The sequence below is a fragment of the Scyliorhinus canicula genome, chromosome 1 (assembly GCF_902713615.1).
Source record: "Scyliorhinus canicula chromosome 1, sScyCan1.1, whole genome shotgun sequence".
Classification (NCBI taxonomy): Eukaryota; Metazoa; Chordata; class Chondrichthyes; order Carcharhiniformes; family Scyliorhinidae; genus Scyliorhinus; species Scyliorhinus canicula.
This window is the reverse complement of record NC_052146.1, coordinates 1,660,723-1,685,601: the sequence shown is the minus strand read 5'-3', so window position 1 is coordinate 1,685,601 and position 24,879 is coordinate 1,660,723. Positions and strand designations below refer to the sequence as shown.

General features: G+C 50.5%; 1 protein-coding gene across 1 annotated transcript in view; it reads left to right on the top strand.

The window, feature by feature from the left end:
• Window positions 1-24,879, top strand: part of LOC119977131 (dynein heavy chain 10, axonemal-like) — a 552,876-nt gene that overhangs the window by 6,669 nt on the left and 521,328 nt on the right. The window contains 3 exon segments of the mRNA XM_038817763.1: window positions 1,787-1,895; window positions 9,100-9,215; window positions 18,363-18,585. Of these exon segments, the coding sequence (XP_038673691.1) occupies window positions 1,802-1,895; window positions 9,100-9,215; window positions 18,363-18,585 (433 nt within the window). The 5' untranslated portion in view covers window positions 1,787-1,801.

The window sequence follows — 24,879 nt, the reverse complement described above, 5'->3', positions numbered from 1 at the left end:
TGTGAATAACATTGTAAAGCCCCAATACACTGGACTCGAAAACATTGCAGATGCTGGAAATGAAAAGAGAAAATGCTGCAATTTCTCAGGAGTGAGTAACAGAGTCAATTGGTGACATTTCAGGCAGCAGACCCTTTGCAGGGGTCGACTGACTGACTACTGAATATTTCCAGCTGTTTTTATTACACTCACTCGGAATATTGATTATAGAATTTAACTGTGTTGTTAGCCTGTTCTTACACTGTGCAGGTGACACCACTTCAAAAAGTTTTAATTGTAATGGGCCTCATGCTTCCATTGGCACCACCTGGGTTCTCTTCGGGAGCTACTTGCGAGCATGGATTATCTGCGTTACATATTCACTCCTCTTCAGCCTGTTGGTGATCTGTCCAGCTCGGTGCAGCTTAGACTGACAACTGACGAGAATGGGGTTTAAACGGAGAGGAAGGATACCAGTTTGATATCTAGCCCACTGACCAATGCCTGTACTATCACAAAGTTGAGTGGCATCTTCTGAATTAGCGGCCATTCCCACCTTGCCCAGCTTGGATACTGAGGATAACACCGAGTCAGACCATCTGATTTTGTTTTCTGCTGGTAACCCAGACAGATACTGCAACCTCTAACCCATGCCTTCCTTGGCATATCTCAAACTAGAACTAAATGGAGTGAGAACCAGAGTTTGTGTTTTCCCAGTATCGATGTTCTCCCACATTCATGGTCTTGGAACACTGTGGCTTAATGAAGCTCTCTCTCCTATACCAGCTGAGGTTAGTTAACTCGCTGAACCTGGCTGTTCCTGATCGATATGGGTCAGTAGCACATCAAACATCATACTTATTCATTAAGCCAGCATGAATACTTTGGATTGGATTTGGATTGGATTTTGTTTATTGTGACGTGTACCGCGGTACAGTGAAAAGTATTTTTCTGCGAGCAGCTCAACAGATCAATAAGTACATGAAAAGAAACAAAAATAAAATAAAGTACGTAATAGGGCAACACAAGGTACACAATATAACTACATAACACCAGCATTGGGTGAAGCATACAGGGTGTACTGTTAATCAGGTCAGTCCATAAGAGGATCGTTTATGAGTCTGGTAACAGTGGGGAAGAAGCTGTTTTTGAGTCTGTTCGTGCGTGTTCTCAGACTTCTGTATCTCCTGCCCGATGGAAGAAGTTGGAAGAGTGAGTAAGCCGGGTGGGAGGGATCTTTGATTATGCTGCCCGCTTTCCCCAGGCAGCGGGAGGTGTAGACAGAGTCAATGGATGGGAGGCAGGTTTGTGTGATGGTCTGGACGGTATTTATGACTCTCTGAAGTTTCTTGCGGTCTTGGGCCAAGCAGTTGCCATACCAGGCTGTGATGCAGCCCGATAGGATGCTTTCTATGGTGCATCTGTAAAAGTTGGTGAGGGTTAATGTGGACATGCCGAATTTCCTTAGTTTCCTGAGGAAGTATAGGCGCTGTTGTGCTTTCTTGGTGATAGCGTCGACGTGGGTGGACCAGGACAGATTTTTGGTGATGTGCACCCCTAGGAATTTGAAACTGCTAACCATCTCCACCTCGGCCCCGTTGATGCTGACAGGGGTGTGTACAGTACTTTGTTATCATTTCAATTGAAATTCTAATACAGTTGTAAAAAGTACATCCAGGAGCATATTATATGACTGATGCTCATCGACATGGACATTTTATTAAAATATACAGAATTTTTGCAGGTGCAAAAAATGTGTCCATTATGTACTAATACTCTACAAACCTATGTTTGTCCTTCATTTCAGAAAATCATAACGCAGATGGTAGATCGCACAATACTCCATGTTTCTCTTGAAAGAGTTCCTCTGCAGTTTATGAATTACGATGCATTCTATTTTCTCAGGAATAGAAAAGGTAAGTATATATTGTTATAAAGTCAATGCTGTGGCCCAGGTACTCTGAAACTCTCTTTCAAGCAGAAATGTTATTTAATATTATTGACAATGGCTTCCGGTGATGGGGATGTGCTGAGCAGATGCAGGAAAGGTGGCTCTCCTCCAGGAACTCACGAAATTGGCACTTTTAGCACAAAAATAGGCCTCTGAACCTGTTGACCCCCCCGCCCCCCACCCCTCCTCCAAGACCACCACAACTATCAAGAAATTCCCAGGAATAACTTAAGGACCCGAAAGAACCAGTAAAAGTCCAGAGAGGAGGAACGGGACGTGGGTGAGCACGCGGGTCGAGTTGGTGCCGGCCATACCCGTGCAGGCTGGGTCGCCGGAGCTCACTCTTGGCTACCCACCGATAAGCAAGTGGATGGATCTGCTGACGCAGGAGCTAATAAAGCACAGGGGCGCCATCAAGCTCAAAATGGTGGCAGCAGCGAAGGTAGCGGCAGATGCCCTGGCCCCCTTCAAGGTGGCGCTAGAAAAGGCAGAACAATGGTTGGAGGCACAAGAGGCGACAATCAGAGACCTGGAGAAAGCGGCGACCGACCTGAGTGACCGGATCGACTCCTTGGAGACAGAAATGGCAAAGTTGGTGGCAACGCAAGGGACACTGAAGAGAAAGGTCGAGCACCAGGAGAAACGGTCACACCACCAAAACATCCACATCATAGGGTCTGCGGAGGGTATTGTAGAATTGTGTTATGGGACGAGGATGAGGGGGGTAGCCATACTTCTAAAGAAGAGGACAAAGACGACAAAAACTGTTATGGACCCAGGGGTCGGTATGTCTTGGTTAGTGGTGTCCTGGAAGGGCACTAGTGATCCTTGCAAACGTGTATGCTCCCTGGTTCGAGCCCTGCCTGCCCTGCATCATCTGGCTCTGCCAGCCCTGGTGCTTCCCTAATGTCCGTATAGTTGTGTCGACGCCCTCGACGATGCTCCTCAGTGATTGGGCCGTGCTCTGCATCACCTCAACAATGCCCACCTGCGACTGGGACAAGCAGTGCCTCGACCTTTCCCATCTGAGAGCGGGACATGTCCCTCAGAACCTCATCAAGGTTGGCCTGGTACTGGGTCACATCCCCCAGCGAGTCGGATATTCTGCTGACACCCTCAGCCACGGCTGTCACTGACCTCCCAGGTGAACACCTACGAGGTGTTCACCTGGGAGGCTGGAGCGGGGGCCAGCGGGGATGGGCCGGCGCCGGTAGCTGGAGGACCTGCGGGAATGGACATGTGGTCAGTGGGAGGGTTGCTTCAGCCAGTAAGGCAATAACAACATGCGTTTGACAGGTCCTTTGCCTGGGGCATGGTGATTCCTCACCTCTGCAGCATGTGTCAGCCTCCGCGTTGCTGACCGCTCTGTCCTCGGCCATCCCAGTCACCTCCAGAGCACGTTCCGCGAAGGTGGTGAGGATTTCCAGCCTGGGTCCTTTCTGACGATTGTGGGAGATCTTTTCCAATGGAGACGCAGAGATACAGAGAGGGCATCGTTAAAGACACGCGTGGTTCACGCACTCATCTCTCTCTCACACACGCACTTTCATCACACACAAGCGCTCTCATCACACACACTTGCGGCGCGTACATGCACACTCACGGCACGCACACACACACACACACACACACACACACTTGCAGCACGTACACATACACTCGTGGCACACACACACTCACGGCATGCATACACACTCGTGGCACGCACACACACACTCGCGGCATGCACACGGCACGTGCACACACACTTGAGCGCACACACACTCAAGCGCGCGCACACTCGAGCGCACACACACTCGAGCGCACACACACTCGGGCGCGCGCACACTCGAGCGCACACACACTCGAGCGCACACACACTTCCACGCACACACACTCGCACGCTCACACACTCGCACACACACACGCACGCATACACACACACAACACACACACTGGAGCGCACACATACACTGGAGCGCACACACACTCGGGCGCGCGAACACTCGAGCTCGAGCGCACACACACTCGAGCGCACACACACACTCGCACACACACACACACTCGCACGCACACACACACTCGCACGCCCACACACACTCGCATGCACACACACTTGCACACACACACACATTCGCACGCACACACACACACTCGCACACACACACACTCGCACAACACACACACTTGCACAACACACACACTCGCACAACACACACGCACATGCACACACTCACACATGCACACACTCACTCTTGTCTGACAAACACTCACCCACTCCCAGACCCACATACATGCACACACCCATCTTTTGCATATGCACTCACTCTCATCTCACACACACATGCATGCACATTCTCATCTATCACACATGCACACTCTCACTGGCTCACAACCTGCTTGTTGCCTGGGGCCATGCTGTGCCCTGTCGCGGGCCCCACCAATATTCTCCCCATCGCTGCTTCTCTGTGCTCACCTTGAACGGTAAAGTTTAAATTTTGTGCTGTTCCCAGCTCATCAAATCAGAGGCTGGATTCTGAAGAATCAACCTGGCCTGCCACGGAACATCGAGGAGGTTTCTGAACCCCAGGGGCTTCGGAACCACTGCCTTAAAGTCTGAGACTGGGGAGTTAAGAATGCGAAACAAGGAAATATCAGAGACTTTGAACAAGTATTTTTTATCTGTCTTCACGGTTGAACACACAATGCAGAGGGCAAAAGGGAGGGAGAAATTCACTGTAACTTCATTGCAGTGTTAATGCGAGGCTACTTGTGACAACCCTCAGTATGCCTACGTGGTGCACCGTGACGGACGACAGGATACCGTCTCCCTCCGGGATCTGGCGCCCACCGGTTCCCCAGCGACCATCACCAACCCCACCCCTATACTGCCTATCACCACCAACCAAATCCCTCACAGCGGCCTACCAGCTGCTCCCCTGGGGATCCTGAACACCACTCCCCCCCCCTACACGGCCTACACCCCCTTTCCCCCATCGCCGACACACCGTGATGAAGCTCCAGACGACACGCTCCCAGAGTCAACAGGTCCAACACCCGTGCCTGCAGCGGCGAGTCCAACAACAGTGCCCGCAGAGAAGCTGGAGCTGAGGCAATCACAGAGAACGATTAAGGCTCCGGACAGACTCGATATGTGAGCCCACTTCACCCCCGCTGGACTTCAATTTTTAACAGGGGGTGAATGTGGTGAACGTATTGCTACTGCAATTCATCACTATTGTATTATGTTGATGCCTCTGTGGGCTCTGCCTGTGGCTCCGCCCCCTCGGGGGTGGTATATAAACCTGCAGCCTGTAGGCGGCACTCAGTACAGAGCAGTCGCAGGCAGGCACAGATCTAGCTGATTAAAACCACTGTTCACTTCTACTAATCGTCTCATGTGAATTGATGGTCGCATCACTTACTAACAATGCAACCCCGCCCCCTTTGCCCATCTGCCTGTCCTTCCGATAGGACACATATCCTTGGATATTTAGATCCCAGCCCTGATCCCCTTGCAGCCACGTCTCTGTGATGCTCACAACATCGTACCGGCCAAATTCAATGTGCGCAACAAGCTCATTGACCTTGTTCTGTATACTGCGCACATTCAGGTACAACACCCTCAGTCCTGCATTGACCACCTCCCTTTTCACACTCTCCTCAGTCACTGTACCCTGTACTGTGGCCCTTTTTGATTTTTGACTATGGCTTCTCTGCCTTACACTTTCCCCCTTACTGTTTTATGTTTCTGGCCCCGTTTTACTTCCCTCCGACTTCCTGCATCGGTTCCCAAGCCCTTGCCACATTAGTTTAAACCCTCCCCTCATCAATTATCTTTGTCACCTCCTCAAAAAACTTGATCAAGTTAGTGAGGCACGACCACCTCTTCACAAAACCATGAGTCCATTTGTTTCCAAATTTGTATAAATCCTGTCCCTGAGAATTCTCTCCAATAATTTATCTACTACCGACGTGAGGCACACTAGCCTATAGTTTCCAGGATTATCCCTGCTACCTTCCTTAAGTACCGGTACCACATTAGCTATTCTAAATCCTCTGGGATTCCACCTGTAGCCAATGAGGATACATCTTTGTATCCTCAAGGCCCGTCAAGTCAGTCAAGGCCCCAGCAATTTCCTCCCCTTTCTTCCCTCAGTATTCTGGGGTAAATCCCATCTGGCCCAGGAGACATATATACCTTAATTGCTCCTGCTTTTCAATGTCAACATGACCCAGACTGTCCACACACCCTACCCAAGAATCTTCTTCCACAAAGTCCTTTCCTTTGGTGAACACTGTAAAGTACTCATTTAGTACCTCCCCCATTTCCTCTGGCTCAACACAGAGATTCCCCCCACTGTCCTTAAGCGGTCCAATCCTTTCCCTGGCCACCCTCTTTCTTTTTACATATGAATAAAAAGCTTTGCGATTCACCTTAATCCTATTTGCCAAGGACTTTTCATGACCCCTCCTAGCCCTCCTAATTTCCCACTTCAGTACCTACCTACTTCCTTTATACTCCTCAAGGGTTTTGACTGTTCTCAATCTTCTAGACCGTACAAAAGTCTCCTTTTTCTTTTTGGCGAGGTTCACAATATCCCTCGTTATCCAAGGCTCCCTAAACTTCCCATATTTATCCTTCATTCTCTCAGGAATGTGACTTTCCTGAATCCTAATCAACTGTCGCTTGAAAGACTCCCACATTTTCAATGTTGATTTACCCTCCAACAGCCGAATAATCTCAGTAAATAGTGGAACAGAGTCGAAGGGCTTTGTAGTAATCCGCGGGAGGCAGGAGTTCCGTCACCACATCAATATTTATTTACAATGACAATATTACAGGAGCAGCTACAAACAGTGCTGCTAGCAGTCCAGTCAATTTAAGACTGGCTCACAAAGCCTACACAGGTGCTTATATGGGCCCCCTCAATGAGCTATCATTGAGGGAGCTCATACTCCAATTGGCCAACCAATAAAGCCAATTGGAGTTCATTACAGGCTTGAAATCCTGCCTTCAGTTCCTTTCGCCCCTAACTCCAACGTGGGTTGCAGAGTTGTAAGCATCTCAGCGATGTGACTGTTTTAACAGGAACTGGATGGATATTAATAAATTGTACTGACAAAGAGCAGATTGACACTGATGCTCAGAAAATTGCTACTCATTCAAATGTAGAAAGCAGACCTATCCTTGCCTCTCTTTGAATTCCTGCCTTACCATCGCCTCAGAAGAACTGCCCGCCAGGGATCACTCGCACATAATAGGAACAAAGGAAATCAAATCTAATCTTTTGCTGTGCAGCTAATTACATTCTGCTGAAATGAAATCGCAGCAAATTCCTGCCAACAGCAATGGGATGATAACCAGAGGATGTGTTTTAGTTCATTCTCCAGGTAGTGTCTTGGAATTGTCCATTTCCGTCTGAGAGCTGGCAGAGCCTGGAGTGGCATCTCATCTGAAGGAAAGCACCTTTGGCAGGGCAGCACCTTCTTCATGCTCTGTTGAAGTGTCAGCCTGGATTATGTGCCCAGGTTTCAGGAGTGAGACCTGAACCTACATCCTTCTGAGAGAGACCGTGTGCTGTTTACTGAATTGTAAATGACACTTACATAGAACATAGAGCATACAGTACAGAAGGAGGCCATTCGGCCCATCGAGTCTGCACCGACCCACTTAAGCCCTCACTTCCACCCTATCCCCGTAACCCAATAACCCCTCCTAACATTTTTGGACACTAAGGGCAATTTAGCATGGTCAATCCACCTAACCTGCACGTCTTTGGACTGTGGGAGGAAACCGGAGCGCCCGGAAGAAACCCATGCAGGCACTGGGAGAAACTGCAAACTCCGCACAGACAGTGACCCGGCGGGGAATTGAACCTGGGACCTGGCGCTATGAAGCCACAGTGCTAACCACTTGTGCTACCGTGCTGCCCACACTTGTGATAATATAAGACTGTCATTATTGAATCAAGGGGTGGAAGTCTGCCGTTTTGAGACTAAATGGAGTGGCGGGCAGCTCTGCTTGCACCTGTCCCGTCGGCCAGAATAATGGGATCCAGAGTCAGCACTTGGAACCTTATTAATTATCCATAGGCAAGTTCCTCACTGACTGCTGGCGGACTGGCAGCTGATTTTTCCTCCAGCCGTTAGATGATGCGTTCGAAGATCTCGGCACCATATTTAAACACCAGTCGAGCACCCTCCGATCACTTCCTCCAGCCCACCTTCACCAGACCATGCAGGATGTCAGAAACCTAGAGGTAAAAGGCTAGAGGCCTCACGAGGAAACCTGTTCCTTGATTCAATCACCCTCATCCCGAGCTCATTGCCATGCCCCACCTGGACCTCTGTCCACTGCCTCTGGAGATTTTGTACATCCCCTGAATTCTCCCTCTGTGTACCCGAACAGGCTCTGGAATACGGCAACTAGGGGCTTTGCACAGTAACTTCATTGCAGTGTTAATGGAAGCCTACTTGTGACAATAATGAAGATTATTATTATTAAACTATTTGGTATCCCTTTGACCGTCTTGTTTGTGAGATTTTCATGTCGCTTTGTCGGGGTCCAGCTTCCCTCCCTCTGCCTTCCATTGTTCGTCATCCTCATTCGCCTCTTTACCCCTCTCTGATGTTGTGAACCCTTGCCTCCCCTTCCCCACCCCCCGCCCTGCACAGCTCTCCTTCCACATTGCTCCCCCTTTGTCTTAGGCTACATCCTCCTACCCCTTGACTTACCTCGCACTCCACTCCTGGTTGAGCTTTGCACCTTTGTTGTGGTGGTTGTATGAATCCGCGGCAAGTCCTGTCCAGATAGACACTGATGTGTGGCACCAGAGGGGGAGGAGACCACTGTACTCCCCAACCCTTGGCACAGTGTTGATCCGATTGGTAAAACAGGAGGGTTCATGAGTCCTGTAGCATGGTGCTGTCCATGAAGACCAGCTCGGAATGGAGATGGAGGCAGGAAGCGGTCTGCCCCGGCAGAGCGATGTACAGCACATCAGGAGCAGCGCAACACTATTGTAGAAATGCTGCTTAAAGCAGCTGCCCACTGGCACCCAGTCAGGCCGTCCAATCTGTGTCACACCAGCAGGAAATTAAGACGGTGCCAAATCTGATTGCTAATGAGTTATAATAAAATAATTCTCCGTAATGGAATCTAATATTGTCTATGAATATTTCTATAGAAACCATTACTGAGCCCAACGACATGAACGAGACTAACTTACTGATGCCCAAAATGTTGGAGTTTGGCATGATGAATGGACACTCTTTGTTAATGTTACATCAAATATTAACACAGGTAAGTGTTAAACCACTGTACTGTATTGTACTGTTGTATTGTTACATGCCTGGGCTTGTTCCTGCTGGCTCCGAACCACTGTAGTAGATATGTGTATTGTGGTAAACTGCCACTATTATATATAATGTGGTAACCACTGCCTGCTGGCTCCGCCTCCCCTCGGGTTCAGTATAAAGGTGGCTAGTCTCCGCCGCTCCCCCAGTTCGGGATCCGAGGCCAGGAGGCTTTCCGTTTAGTTTATTAAAGCTCAGTTATGTTCACCACTCGTCGTGTGTTCATTGATGGCACATCAATTTAATAAACTAAACGTCTGAGGTGAATTCATCACTCAAGCCTGATCGCCTGGAGTTGGACCCACAGGCAGCCGACGCCACTGAAACATTCGAGCACTGGCTAAGCTGCTTCGAAGCGTACCTCGGATCCTTCACCGAAGACTTCACCGACCTCCAAAAGAAGCAGATCCTCCACACACGGGTGAGCCCGCAAGTCTTTCTTCTCATCAGGGACGCCCCTCGTGAACATAGAACATAGAACAGTACAGCACAGAACAGGCCCTTCGGCCCTCGATGTTGTGCCGAGCAATGATCACCCTACTCAAGTCAACGTATCCACCCTATACCAGTAACCCAACAACCCCCCCATTAACCTTATTTGTTAGGGCACTAAGGGCAATTTATCATGGCCAATCCGCACATCGTTGGACTGTGGAAGGAAACCGGAGCACCCGGAGGAAACCCACGCACACACGGGGAGGACGTGCAGACTCTGCACAGACAGTGACCCAGCCGGGAATCGAACCTGGGACCCTGGAGCTGTGAAGCATTTATGCTAACCACCATGCTACCGTGCTGCCCACAATGCTACCGTGCTGCCCCACGGAGGAGATAATGCCGCTGAATGAACACTATGTAAAGTCTGTAAACGAGGTGTATGCTAGGCACCTTCTTGCCATGAGACAACAACACCCTGGGGAATCACTAGCAGAATTCCTGCGTGCCTTGCGGATACTCTGCCGGAAGTATGAGTGCCAGGCGGTATCGGCTACCCAACACACGGAGCTGCTGATCAAGGATGCTTATGTCGCAGGCATGAACTCTAACTATATCCGGCAGCGATTGCTAGAAGGGGGTACACTCAGCCTCCCAGAGACAGTACAGCTCTCAAATCCGCTGGAGGTGGCCTTCAGAACATGGAGGCCTTCACCTCCGACCGCGTGGCATCTTCGTGGACCTCGTGGGCGCCACCATCATCCGACCCGAGTGCGGCGCAAGTCTGTGCCACGCAGCAGCCCGAAGTGGTACTTTTGCGGCCAGAGTAAGCATCCCAAACAACACTGCCCTGCACGGAACGCGACTTGCAAAGGGTGTGGGAGGAAGGGCCACTTTGCGAAAGCCTGTCAGGCCCAATCTCTCCCTAAAGCTTCTAGGCCCAGCAACGCTGCCTGCTGCCTGTTGGGGCCGCCCCCATCTGCCGCGCCACCCACCATGTGCGACCCGTGGGTGTTGCCATCTTCACTTTCGGCCGCCACATGCGGCCCACGGAGGCCGCCATCTTAACGCCATCATGTACTCCACCCTCCACGTACGACCCATGGGGGCCGTCATCTTTGATGCCGCCCGTCACGCGCGACCCACGGGGCCCGCCATCTTGGGACCACTCTGCAGCCTCCCGGGAGCCCTGCTCACCCGGTCGTACGCTGACCGCCGCTACCTCCGACCGGCCTACCCATTACCTTCCGTAACACGCCTCCATCACGCTCGACCAGTCCCGGCTTCATCACCTCACAAAATCTATGATGACCGTCCGGATCAATGGGCACGAGATGGCCTGCCTTTTCGACTCCGGGAGCATAGACAGCTTCATTCACCCAGATACGGTAAGTCGCTGCTCCCTCCCAATTTTACTCACGACCCAGAAAATCTCCTTGGATTCCGGATCACATTCAGTAGCAATCTGGGGGTACCGTGTCGCAACCCTTACCGTACAAGGCGTAGAGTACACTAACTTTAAACTCTACACCATTTCCCATCTCTGCGCTTCCCTATTACTGGGGCTCAACTTCCAGTGCCGTCTCCAAAGCCGTACTTTAAAGTTCGGTGGACCCTGCCCCCCCTCACCATCTGTAGCCTCGCGACCCTTAAGGTCGCCCCCACCCTCGCTCGTCGCTAACTGTAAGCCCGTCGCTACTAGGAGCAGACGATACAGTGCCCAGGACAGGGCCTTTATCAGGTTGGAGGTTCAGCGACTCCTACGATAGGGGATCATTGAGGCCAGTACCAGCCCCTGGAGAGCCCAAGTGGTGGTCGTCAAGACTGGGGAGAAGCTACAGTCATCGACTACATTCAGACCATCAACCGGCACATGCAGCTCGATGCGTACACCCTCCCCCGCATATCTGACATGGTCAACCAGATTGTGCAATATCGAGTCTTCTCCACAGCTGACATGAAGTCCGCGTACCACCAGCTCCCTATCCGCCTGGAGGACCGTCAATACAATGCCTTCGAGGCAGATGGCCGCCTCTACGACTTCCTCAGGGTTTCCTTCGGCGTCACCAATAGGGTCTCGGTCTTCTAACGAGAAATGGACCAAATGGTTGACCAGCATGGGCTGCGGGCCACGTTCCCGCACTTGTGGAAAACGGAGTCCTAGGGCCCGACCCTGTCCGCATGCGCCCACTCTGGTACTCCCCCTCCCCCACTGCCCCAAGGCCCTGAAGAGATGCCTGGGGTTATTCTCTTACCATGCCCAGTGGGTCCCTAATTATGCGGACAAGGCCTGTCCACTTATTAAATCCACCGTTTTTCCCCTGACGGCCGAGGCCCGTCTAGCCTTCAGCCGCATCAAGGATGATATTGCCAAAGCCGTGATGTACACTGTGGACGAGTCCATTCCGTTCCAGGCGGAGAGCGATGCGTCGGACTTTGCTCTGGCTGCAACCCTCAACCAGACGGGTAGGGCCGTGGCTTTCTTCTCCCGTATCCTCCATGTCTCCAAAATTTGGCACTCCTCCGTCGAAAAGGAAGCCCAAGCCATTGTGGAAGCTGTGCGACATTGGAGGTATTACCTGGCCGGCAGGCGATTCACTCTCCTCACTGACCAACGGTCGGTTGCCTTCATGTTTAACAATACATAGTGGGGCAAAATCAAGAACGACATGATTCTGAGGTGGAGGATCGAGCTCTCCACCTACAACTACGATATCTTGTATCGACCTGGGAAGCTCAATGAGCCCCCAGATGCCCTATCCAGTGGTACATCTGCCAGCGCACAAGTAGACTGACTCTGGGCCCTCCACAATGACCTCTGTCACCTAGGGATCACCTGTTTTTTTCACTTTATCAAGGCTCGCAACCTGCCATACTCCATCGAGGAGGTCAGGACCGTGACCAGGGACTGCCAGGTCTGCGCTGAGTGCAAACTGCACTTCTTTCGGCCAGACAGAGCGCATCTGGCAAAGGCCTCCCGCCCCTTTGAGCGCCTCAGCATCGATTTCAAAGGGCCCCTCCCCTACACTGACCGTAATGTGTACTTCCTCAACATTGTTGATGAATACTCAAGATTCCCCTTCGCCATCCATGACCTGACATAACCTCTGCCACCGTCTTTTCACCTTGTTCGGGTTCCCCACCTCCATCCATAGCGATCAGGGTTCCTCTTTCATGAGCGACGAGTTGCATCAGTTCCTGCTCAGCAAGGGCATCCCCTCCAGCAGGATAACCAGCTGCAATCCCCGGGGCAACGGACAGGTGGAGAGGGAGACCCACGCGATGGTCTGGAAGACCGTCCTCCTGGCCCTACGGTCTAGAAGCCTCCCAGTCTCCCGCTGGCAGGAGGTCCTCTCTGATGCGTTCCACTCCATCCGGTCGCTCCTGTGTACTGCCACCAACGAGACCCCAAATGAGCGTATGTTTGCCTTCCCCAGGAAGTCTACCTCCGGGGTATCGCTCCCATCCTGGCTGACAGTCCCAGGATCCGTCCTCCTCCAAAAACATGCGAGGAGCCATATATCAGATCCCCTCGTCGAGAAGGTCATGCTCCTCCATGCCAATCCATAATATGCCTACGTGGCACATCATGACAGGCGACAGGATACAGTCTCCCTCTGGGATTTGGCATCTGCAGGTTCCCCAGCGACCATCACCACCACCCTGATCCTACACCCTCTCCCTCCACCACTACCCAGCTACCTCAAGGTCTGGCATCCGCAGGCCCATCGGCGGCCATCTCCACCACCTCCGCCCACACACCGCCCCCCTCCTCCACCGACTCAACTACTGGGTGAAGAAGAGGACGACACGCTCCCAGACGCGCCGGCCTCGACACCGGTGCGCACACCACAGCCAGGACTGAGGCGATCACTGCGGAAGATCAGGGCCCCTGATTGAATGTTTAAGTCCACTTCACCCCCGCTGGACTCTTTTTGTAACAGGGGGTGAATGTGGTAAACCACTATTGTATTGTACTGCTGTGACTACTGCCTGCTGGCACCATCTCCCCTCGGACTCGGTATAAAGGTGGCTAGTCTCTGCCGCTGCCTCAGTTTGGGATCCGAGGCCAGGAGGCTTCCGTTTAGTTTATTAAAGTCTCAGTTGCATTCACCACTCGTCGTGTGTTCATTGATGGCATATCAGTAAGAAAACAAAATCCCTAAAGGGAACATATTGATGCAATATTGCTACAGAAAGAAGGTGGTGGTGAGCGGTTTTGAACCGCTGCAGTACACGTGGTGTAGGTAAATGCACTGTGACGTTTGGGAGGGAGGAGCCTTGGCGGGTTCCTGCAGTGCATGTTGTCGATGGTACACGTCCCTGACTTGTGCATTGAAATGGTGGACAGGCTTTGGGGAGTAAAGAGGTGAGTTATTCACCACAGGATTCCTAGCCTCTGACCTTGTCACCACAGTATTTATATGGCAAGTCCAGTTCAGATTCTGGTCAATGGTAACTTCAAGATGCTGATAGTGAGGGATTCAGTGATGGAAATATGAATGTCATGGGTTGATGGTTAGATTCTATCTTGTTGGAGATGGTTATTGCCTGGCACATGTTATTTTCCCCATGTCAGCCAAGGCCTAAATGTGGCCCAGGTATTTCTGCATTTGGATATGGACTGCTTCAGTGTCTGTGGAGTTGTGAATGGTGCTAAAATTGTGCAATGATGAGTGAACGTCCCCACTTCTGACCTTCTGATGGAAGGAAGGCCATGGATGAAGCATCTGGATATGATCGGGTCGAGGACACTTTTCTATTAAACAATTGACATAGAACATAGAACATACAGTGCAGAAGGAGGCCATTCGGCCCATCGAATCTGCACCCACCCACTTAAGCCCTCACTTCCACCCTATCCTCGTACGTAACCCAATAACCCCTCCTAACCATTTTTGGTCACTAAGGGGCAATTTATCACGGCGAATCCACCTAACCTGCACGTCTTTGGACTGTGGGAGGAAACCGGAGCACCCGGAGGAAACCCACGCAGACACGGGGATAACGTGCAGACTCCGCACAGACAGTGACCCAGCCGGGAATCGAACCTGGGACCCTGTCGCTGTGAAGCCACAGTGCTAATCACTTGTGCTACAGTGCTGCCCAATTGAATCACTAAAAAAATGTTTTTCAAAGAAATTTAATTCAAAACATATCCACCGTAATAACACAACCTTAATATCCAACAGAGTATACAGTTTGTATATTTTCCCCCATTTACTCCTCCCCTTCTCCCCCTCCCCCGCGACAAACATCTCCTCAGATATATCTCAAAGACCTCCTGTGACCCCCTTAGGACAAATTGTACATGTCCCCCAACCATGCTGCAACTCCAGGCAGTGTGGCTGACATGCCATTTAAAAGTATCAGAGGCAAAGGCTACAACATCAGCTTCCTTCCCATCCAGCAGCTCCTGCACCTCTGACACCCCAAAGATCGCCCCCATTGGATCCGACATCATCTCAACCCTACTTTCCTCAACAAGTTCCCAAACACTGCCTCTGAAAATTTCTCCAACTACTCACACTCCAGAACATGAAAATCTGGGCATAGTTCTCCGGCCCCCTCCCATACCTCCCGCACCTGTCCGTCACCTCTTAAAAAAAACGCTAGTCCGAGCCGCCTCGCTTACACCCTGTGCATCACCTTAAATTGTGTCAGACTCACCCTTGTGCAGGAGCAGGTTGAGTTCACTCGCCACCTATCTCCCTCCCCAACTCCTCCTCTCATTTCCATTTGATCCTTTTCACTAAGGTCATGTCCTGCTCCCCCAACCACCCACATATCCCCAATCCTGTCATCCCCCCTCATCCGGGAGCAACGTTTTCTCCAAAAGCGTATATTCCGACACCTGAGGGAACGAAGGCAGCTCCTTTCGCACAAAGTCCCACACCTGTCAATATGTAAACTCACCCCCCCCCCCCCCCCCCCATCTCCTATACACCCCATCCATCGCCCCCCCTCCGGTGTAAAACTGTGATTCCCACACAGTGGAGTCATCACTGACATGTGACCCAGGTTAAAGTGCCTCCTCAGCTTGTTCCAAATGTTTATTGATGACTCCACCACAGGGCTACTTGTATACCTCCTCCAAACAGCAGAGGGACTGTCACGAGAGCCTTCAGGCTCCTCCCCTCGCAAAACCCCTCCAACCTGACCCAATCTGCCCCCCCCCCCCCAATCATCTCACCCTCTCCACATTCGCTTCCCAATAGTAATGCAACTAATTTGGGATGGTGGTCGGTAAGTTAATGGAAAAGGTCCTGAAGGATAGGATTTATGACCATTTGGAGCTTAATCCGGGATAGTCAACATGAATTCATGAAGGGTAAGTCTTGCCTCACAAATTTGATTTAATTCTTTGAGGAGGTAACTAAGTGTGCAGATGAAGGTAGAGTAGTTGATTTTAGTCAGGCATTTTATAAGGTTCCCCATGGCCGGCTTATGAAGAAAGTAAGGAGGTGTGGGATAGAGGGAAATTTGGCCAATTGGATAAGTAACTGGCTATCACATAGAAGACAGAGGGTGGTGGTGGATAGAAAATTTTCAGACTGGAGACCAGTTACCAGCGGTATACCACAGGGATCAGTGCTGGGTCCTCTGCTATTTGTGATTTTTATCAATCACTTGGAGGAGGGGGCTGAAGGGTGGGTCAGTAAATTTGCTGATGACACCAAGGTTGGTGGAGTAGTGGATGAGGTGGAGGGCTGTTGTAGGCTGCAAAGAGACATTGATAGGATGCAGAGCTGGGCCGAAAAATGGCAGATGGAGTTTAACCCTGATAAGTGCGAGGTGATTCATTTTGGTAGGAAAAATTTGAATGCGGATTACAGGGTCAACGGTAGGGTACTGAGGAATGTGGAGGAACAGAGGAACATGGGGTTCATGTCCACAGATCTCTGAAGGTTGCCACTCAAGTGGATAGAGCTGTGAAGAAGGCCTATAGTGTGTTCGCGTTTATTAACAGGGGGCTTGAGTTTAAGAGCTGTGGGATTATGCTACAACTGTATGTGACCCTGGTGTGACCACATTTGGAGTATTGTGTGCAGTTCTGGTCACCTCATTATAGGAAGGATGTGGAAGCATTGGAAAGGGTGCAAAGGAGATTTACCAGGATACTGCCTGGTTTGGAGGGTAGGCCTTATGAGGAAAGGTTGAGGGAGCTAGGGCTTTTCTCTTTGGACCGGAGGAGGATGAGAGGCGACTTAATAGAGGTTTATAAGATGATGAGGGGATAGATAGAGTGGATGTTCAGAGACTATTTCCTCGGTTGGATGTAGCTGTTACAAGGGGGCATAACAATAAGATTCAGGGTGGGAGATATAGGAGGGATGTCCGAGGTAGGTTCTTTACTCAGAGAGTGGTTAGGGTGTGGAATGGACTGCCTGCTGTGATAATGGAGTCGGACACTTTCGGAACTTTCAAGCGGTTATTCAATAGGCACATGGAGCACACCACAATGACAGGGAGTGGGATAGCTTGATCTTGATTTCGGACAATGTTCAGCACAACATCAAGGCCAAAGGGCTTGTTCTGTGCTGTACTGTTCTATGTTATATACACCACATCCACTGCCCGACCTTCATCGATGTGTCTCGTCACATCCTCAAAAGAATTCAATGAGGCTTGTGAGGCATGACCTGCCCCTCACAAAGCCATGCTATCTTTAATCAAGCTATGTTTTTCTAAATAATCATAAATCCTATCTCTCAGAATCCTTTTCAATATTTTGCTCACCACAGATGTAAGACTGATGGGTCTGTAATTGCCAGGGATTTCCCTATTCCCTTTCTTGAACAGGGGAACAACATTCGCCTCCCTCCAAGCATCCGGTAATACTTCAGTGGAGAGTGAGGACGCAAAGATCATCGCCAACTGCACAGCAATCTCCTCCCTCGCTTCCCGTAGTAACCTTGGGTATATCCCGTCTGACCCAGGGGACTTATCTATCCTGATGCTTTTCAAAATTTCCAGCACATCCTCCTTAATATCTTTATATTAAAAAAAATCCATTCACCCAAATTCAAGTAAACAATATACATGGTTGGAATTAATTATGATCTTACTTTTATGATGCTTTAATTGCACCTTTGTAGCCATTCCTACAGCAGTCATTCACATACTAACCCAGGCCTTTAACCCTGACTGCACTAAATACATATAATGCCATATATACCTGAAATTCCTACATTCATCACCGTGTCTGCAAGGCCACAAATACCTCCTTGCCTCTCACTATTAAGAAAATATTTAAATTTGTCTTTCTCTGATCCAGGTGGATGATCTCACATTTCCCTACATTGAACTCCATCTGCCACAGTTTTGCCCAGTCACTGTCTCTGTCTATGTCGCTTTGTAACTTTCTGCTCCCAACTCTGCAATTCATTGACACTCCTAAATTAGTGTTATCTGCAAACTTGAATATACAGTTCTCTATTCCTTCATCCAAATCAATAATACGTATTCTAAGAAGCTGAAGTTCAATCGATTTGTATTAATCATTGAGGTATTTCTTAACCAATCAGCACTTTTCATAAACTCAATATATATATGTATACTAATTTTGAAGCAAAAATATTTTGAGTTTTGACACTCCTGACTTTGCTAAATGCAAGATTTGAAATTATATCAATGTTATATTTGATGTTTTTCCCAGGTCTTCATACCACTTCTGTCACATCACCATCATAGAAGTATGGAAATGAGACAAGGTTCCTCCCGTTTTCTGAGTGCTGCAACATTTCAGCATGAGAAAGCCAATCAACCAGAATCCAGAATAATGGGAGATTCACGGAATATTCAGTTTACCAGGGACGAGTTTGTATTAACCATATTAAAGTTCTCAAATCAGGTTTGGAGAACTATTCAACAAGTTGAGGGTCAGTATTTATACCTAAATGCCACTCCACTTGTGTGTTTATGCTCAAAAATGTGCTTTGAAGTTGGTGTTATACTTTAGAATTCAGATAGGTTGCTTTCCTAAAAGACAAATGCTATCAAACCTGTTAGATGTGGTGAGAATAGAAAGACAGGAATACATTGGGAGAATATATGATTCAAGGTTTGGCTGGACCAGATAGTACTTGTATTCGGTGACAATGTATGTCCCATAATAATAACATAATAATAATAATAATCGCTTATTGTCACGAGTAGGCTTTAATGAAGTTACTGTGAAAAGCCCCTAGTCGCCACATTCCGGCGCCTGTTTGGGGAGGCTGGTACGGGAATTGAACCCGCCCTGCTGGCCTTGTTCTGCATTATAAGCCAGCTGTTTAGCCCACTGCTAAACCAGCCCCATAAGTGAGTTCTTGCTCCCTGCAGCCTGACCTACCTGGATATGGGGTTATCCATAGGCTCGAAACAGTAGTGAAATTATCAGGAAAGTATTGTGAATGATTTAGGATTTCTGACCTGCATAATTAATCTTACTCGTCTGCTTCTGACTAAGCCACTGGATGAGGGAAAGTTTATTTATTTATTTAGTTTTCTTTATTCGTTCATGGGATGTGGACCTCGCTGGCCAGACCAGCATTTATTGCCCATCCCTGAGGGCATTTAACATTGCTGTGGGTCTGGAGTCACATGTAGGTCAGACCAGGTCAGTCCGGCTTCTTTCCCAAAAGGACATTAGTGAACCAGGTGGGTTTTGACTTTTAATTCCAGATTTCTTTATTGAATTCAAATTTCACCATCTGCCCTGGTTGGATTCGAACCCGGATGCCCAGACCATTACCCTGGGTCTCTGGCTTATTAGTCCAGTGACAATACCACTATGCCACTATCTCCACCTATCTTTCTGAACAAAATTGGCCAGCTCTCACAAGAGGGAGATTACTCTTCCAGATTTTAAATTAGTTAAATAGCTTTCAGTTACATTCTGGAAGGAATTTAAGTCGCTCAATACTAAATCGTTACTTTGTCAGTGTGGATCCTTGTCGGTTAGGGCATCCTAATGAGAGTAGGAATTTTAAACTTACTCAATGCAACAAACACAGTTAATATTTAGTGGGGTTTTATTACAAGCATTTTAAAATATAAAACAGAGCAACAGAGTCCACAAAAAGTAAGTCTGCTAACAGTCTTTCATTGGTAAGTCTGCTAAGTTTAGGGCAGCATGGTGGCACAGTGGTTAGCACTGCAGCCTCACGGCACCGAGGTCCCGGGTTCGATCACGGCTCTGGGTCACTGTCCGTGTGGAGTTTGCGCATTCTCCCTGTGTCTGCGTGGGTTTCACCCCCATAACCCAAAAGATGTGCAGGATAGGTGTATTTCCCACGCTAAATTCCCCCTTAATTGGAAAAAATAATTGGGCACTCTAAATTTTAAAAAAACGTTTGTTATTAAAACATGGATATCGAGAAGTTATCTCTACTTAAAACCTTTAAAAAAATTGAATATACTCACAAAGGTCTTGAGAGACTTGTTTGACGAAACAAGTGTAACAGAACATCTTGACAGCATCCTCTTTCACCTGAGGAAGGAGCAGTGCTCTGAAAGCTAGTGATTTGAAACAAACCTGTTGGACTTTAGCCTGGTGTTGTAGGACTTCTTCCTGTCTTTCAGGAGAGTAGAGGCAGTGCTGGCTCTGTCAAATCTGTCTCTGTTTATACATTTTTATCCCCTTTCTCTGGAATAGCCTGATGGTTAATAGCCGTATTAGGATATCTTAGATATCTTAGCTATTCATATTTGTAGGTTTATATATTTTATAATAGCCATATCGGGCAGCACAGTGGCACAGAGATGAGCATTTCTGCCTCATAACACCAAGGTTCAATTCCGGCCTTGGGTGACTGATTGTGTGGAGTTAGCACGTTCTCCCCATGTCTGCATGGGTTTCCTCCGGGTGCTCCGGTTTCCTCCCACAGTCCAAAGATATGCAGGTTAGGTGCATTGACCATGGTAAATTGCCTCTTAGTGTCCAAAAGATTACTGAGTTCCGGGGATAAGGTGGGGGAGTGGGTCTAGGTTTTTTTTTTACAAAGTAATACCAACACAAAACCTCCAACCCGCCACACCCCCCTACACCCTAACCGACCCCCCCACCGCTACCCCCCTGCCCCCCCCCCCCCCCCCCCCCCCCCCCCCCCGCGCAATTGTGGTAACCAGCTCCTTGAAATGTAGTATAAACAAATCCCATCTCTTATGGAACCTCTCATTCGCCCCCCTCAGAGCAAATTTTACCTTTCCCAGTATAAGAACTTCATTAAATTTCACAGCCACACCGAGGCAGAGACAGAGAAACTGACCGCCATCCCAACAGGACCTGTGAGCAATCAACAAGCCGAAGGCTAAAACATCTACCCCAACTCCCGTCTACATCTCCAACAAATCCAACACCCTGAATATGGCCCCCATATGGGCTCCAAATCCACATGCAGGTTAGCGACATGGTGCTGAAGAACAACCTCCAAAATTTCCCCACCTTCGGGCAAGACCAAAACATACTGACATAATTGACTGGGCCCCTCCCATACCGTTCACAAATATCCTCCACCCCCTCAAACAACCAGCTCATCCTCAACTTCATGAGGTGCGCTCTGTGTACCGCCTTCAGCTGTATCACCCCCAGCCTCATGCAGAAGGTTGAGGCATTCACACTACAGCCCCTCCACCAGCATCATCCCCAGCTCGTCCTCCCACTTGGCTGAAACCCCCTCCAGAGACATCATTTCCTCCTCCAAAATCATCCCACAAATTACCGAGATTGACAACAACTGTCTGCCCTTTACAAACCCCATCTGATCGTTCCCAATCATGGGAGGCTCTCCTCCAACCTGAGCGCCAGCACCTTGACCAAAATATTGGCATCCACATTCAACAGAGAAATTGGTCTATACGACCCGAGTCCTTGTCCGTTTTAAGCAGCAATGGAATGGATGCCTGACCCATTGTCTCTGGCAGTGCCCCCTTAGGCACCGCATCCTCAAACATAGAACATACATAGAACATAGAACATTACAGAGCAGTACAGGCCCTTCGGCCCACGATGTTGCGCTGTCCTGTGAAACCCCTCTAAAGTCCCTCTACACTATTCCCTTATCGTCCATATGCCTATCCAATGACCATTTGAGTGCGTTTAGTGTTGGCGAGTCCACTACTGTTACAGGCAGGGCATTCCACACCCTTACTACTCTCTGAGTAAAGAACCTACCTCTGACATCTGCCCTATATCTATCTCCCCTCAATTTAAAGCTATGTCCCCTCGTGCTGGACATCACCATCCGAGGAAAAAGGCTCTCTCTGTCCACCCTATCTAATCCTCTGATCATCTTGTATGCCTCAATTAAGTCACCTCTTAAGCATCTTCTCTCTAACGAAAACAGCCTCAAGTCCTTCAGCCTTTCCTCATATGATCTTCCCTCCATACCAGGCAACATCCTTGTAAATCTCCTCTGTACCCTTTCCAATGCTTCCACATCCTTCCTATAATGTGGCGACCAGAACTGCACACAATACTCCAAATGCAGCCGCACCAGAGTTTTTTACACCTGCAACATGACCTCATGGCTCCGAAACTCAATTCCTCCCCCTCCCCCTCTCTTACCACCTTCCCTGAGCTTACTGAAATATCTAAACCCCGGCACCTGCAACAACCATTCCTCGCCCTGCTCTATCCATGTCTCCGAAATGGCCACAACATCGAAGTCCCAGGTACTAACCCATGCCGCAAGCTCACCCAACTTATTTCGGATGCTCCAGGCATTGAAGTAGACGCACTTTAGACCACCTTCCTTCCTGCCGGTACACTCCTGCAACTTTGAAACCTTAATCATGACCTCACTACTCTCAGCTTCTTGTGTACTGGAGCTACAATTCAGGTTCCCAATCCCCTGCTGAACTAGTTTAAACCCTCACGAAAAACATTAGCAGACCTCCCCCTGAGGATATTAGTACCCCTCTGGTCCAGGTGTAGACCATCCCGTTTGTAGAGATCCCACCTACCCCAGAATGAGCCTCAATTGTCCTCTCAGCCACCGTAATACTGTCCTTGACTAACAATGCCACACCTCCCCCTCTCTTACCACCTTCCCTGAACTTTCTGAAATACAGTGCAGATGGAGGCCATTCGGCCCATCAAGTCTGCACCAACCCACCTAAGCCCTCACTTCCACCCCACCCCCGCAACCCAATAACCCTTTCTAACCTTTTTTGGTCACTAAGGGCAATTTAGCATGGCCAATGCACCTAACCTGCACGTCTTTGGACTGTGGGAGGAAACTGGAGCACCCGGAGGAAACCCACGCAGACACGGGGAGAACGTGCAGACTCCGCACAGACAGTGCCACAGCAGGGAATCGAACCTGGGACCCTGGCGCTGTGAAGCCACAGTGATAATCACTTGTGCTACTGTGCTGCCCTCCACAAACATCTCCACCCAACAGCGGCGCCAGCCTATCCAGAAACCTTTTACAAAACTGCATCAGGAAACCACCTGGCCCTGATGCAGTAACTGCATCACCTGGCCCTCATGCAGTAACTGCATCACCTGGCCCTCAAGCAGTAACTTCCTGCCTCTTCCCAGTCGCTACCCGCACTTTTTTGTTTTGAAAATGTTTTTATTCAAGGCTTTTTACATATATACACCAAATCTCAAAAAAACACATCAACCAAACAACCACAGGTCTCCAAACCTCCCAGATACCAACACCCCACCAGATCCTGTCTTCCCCATTTTAACCCTCCCCTTACCCACCCCCCCCCCCCCCCAAATCTCCCCTCCTCCTTGTTGACCTTTCAATTGTCCTTGAACAAATCAATGAAAGATTTCCACCTCAAGATGAACCCCACTACCGACCCCGCAGAGTGAACTTGACCTTCTCCAGCCTCAGGAATTCTGCCAGATCGCTCACCCATACCCCTGCCCACAGCGGCTCCGAGTGCCCCACCCATACCCCTGCCCACAGCCGCTCCGTCTCCCACCCATACCCCTGCCCACAGCGCCTCCGAGTGCCCCACCCAGACCCCTGCCCACAGCGGCTCCGTCTCCCACCCAGACCCCTGCCCACAGCGGCTCCGTCTCCCACCCATACCCCTGCCCACAGCGGCTCCGTCTCCCACCCATACCCCTGCCCACAGCGGCTCTGAGTGCCCCACCCATACCCCTGCCCACAGCGGCTCTGAGTGCCCCACCCAGACCCCTGCCCACAGCGGCTCCGTCTCCCACCCATACCCCTGCCCACAGCGGCTCCGTCTCCCACCCATACCCCTGCCCACAGCGGCTCTGAGTGCCCCACCCAGACCCCTGCCCACAGCGGCTCCGCCTCCCACCCATACCCCTGCCCACAGCGGCTCCGTCTCCCACCCATACCCCTGCCCACAGCGGCTCCGTCTCCCACCCATACCCCTGCCCACAGCGGCTCCGTCTCCCACCCATACCCCTGCCCACAGCGGCTCCGTCTCCCACCCATACCCCTGCCCACAGCGGCTCCATCTCCCACCCATACCCCTGCCCACAGCGGCTCCGAGTGCCCCACCCATACCCCTGCCCACAGCGGCTCCGAATGCCCCACCCATACCCCTGCCCACAGCGGCTCCGAGTGCCCCACACATACCCCTGCCCACAGCGGCTCCGAATGCCCCACCCATACCCCTGCCCACAACGGCTCTGAGTGCCCCACCCAGACCTCTGCCCACAACGGCTCTGAGTGCCCCACCCAGACTCCTGCCCACAGCGGCTCCGTCTCCCACCCATACCCCTGCCCACAGCCGCTCCGTCTCCCACCCATACCCCTGCCCACAGCGGCTCCAAGTGCCCCACCCATACCCCTGCCCACAGCGGCTCCGTCTCCCACCCATACCCCTGCCCACAGGGGCTCCGAGTGCCCCACCCAGACCCCTGCCCACAGCGGCTCCGTCTCCCACCCATACCCCTGCCCACAGCGGCTCCGTCTCCCACCCATACCCCTGCCCAAAGCTGCTCCGTCTCCCACCCATACCCCTGCCCACAGGGGCTCCGAGTGCCCCACCCAGACCCCTGCCCACAGCGGCTCCGTCTCCCACCCATACCCCTGCCCACAGCGGCTCCGTCTCCCACCCATACCCCTGCCCACAGCGGCTCCATCTCCCACCCAGACCCCTGCCCACAGCGGCTCCGTCTCCCACCCATACCCCTGCCCACAGCGGCTCCGTCTCCCACCCATACCCCTGCCCACAGCGGCTCCGTCTCC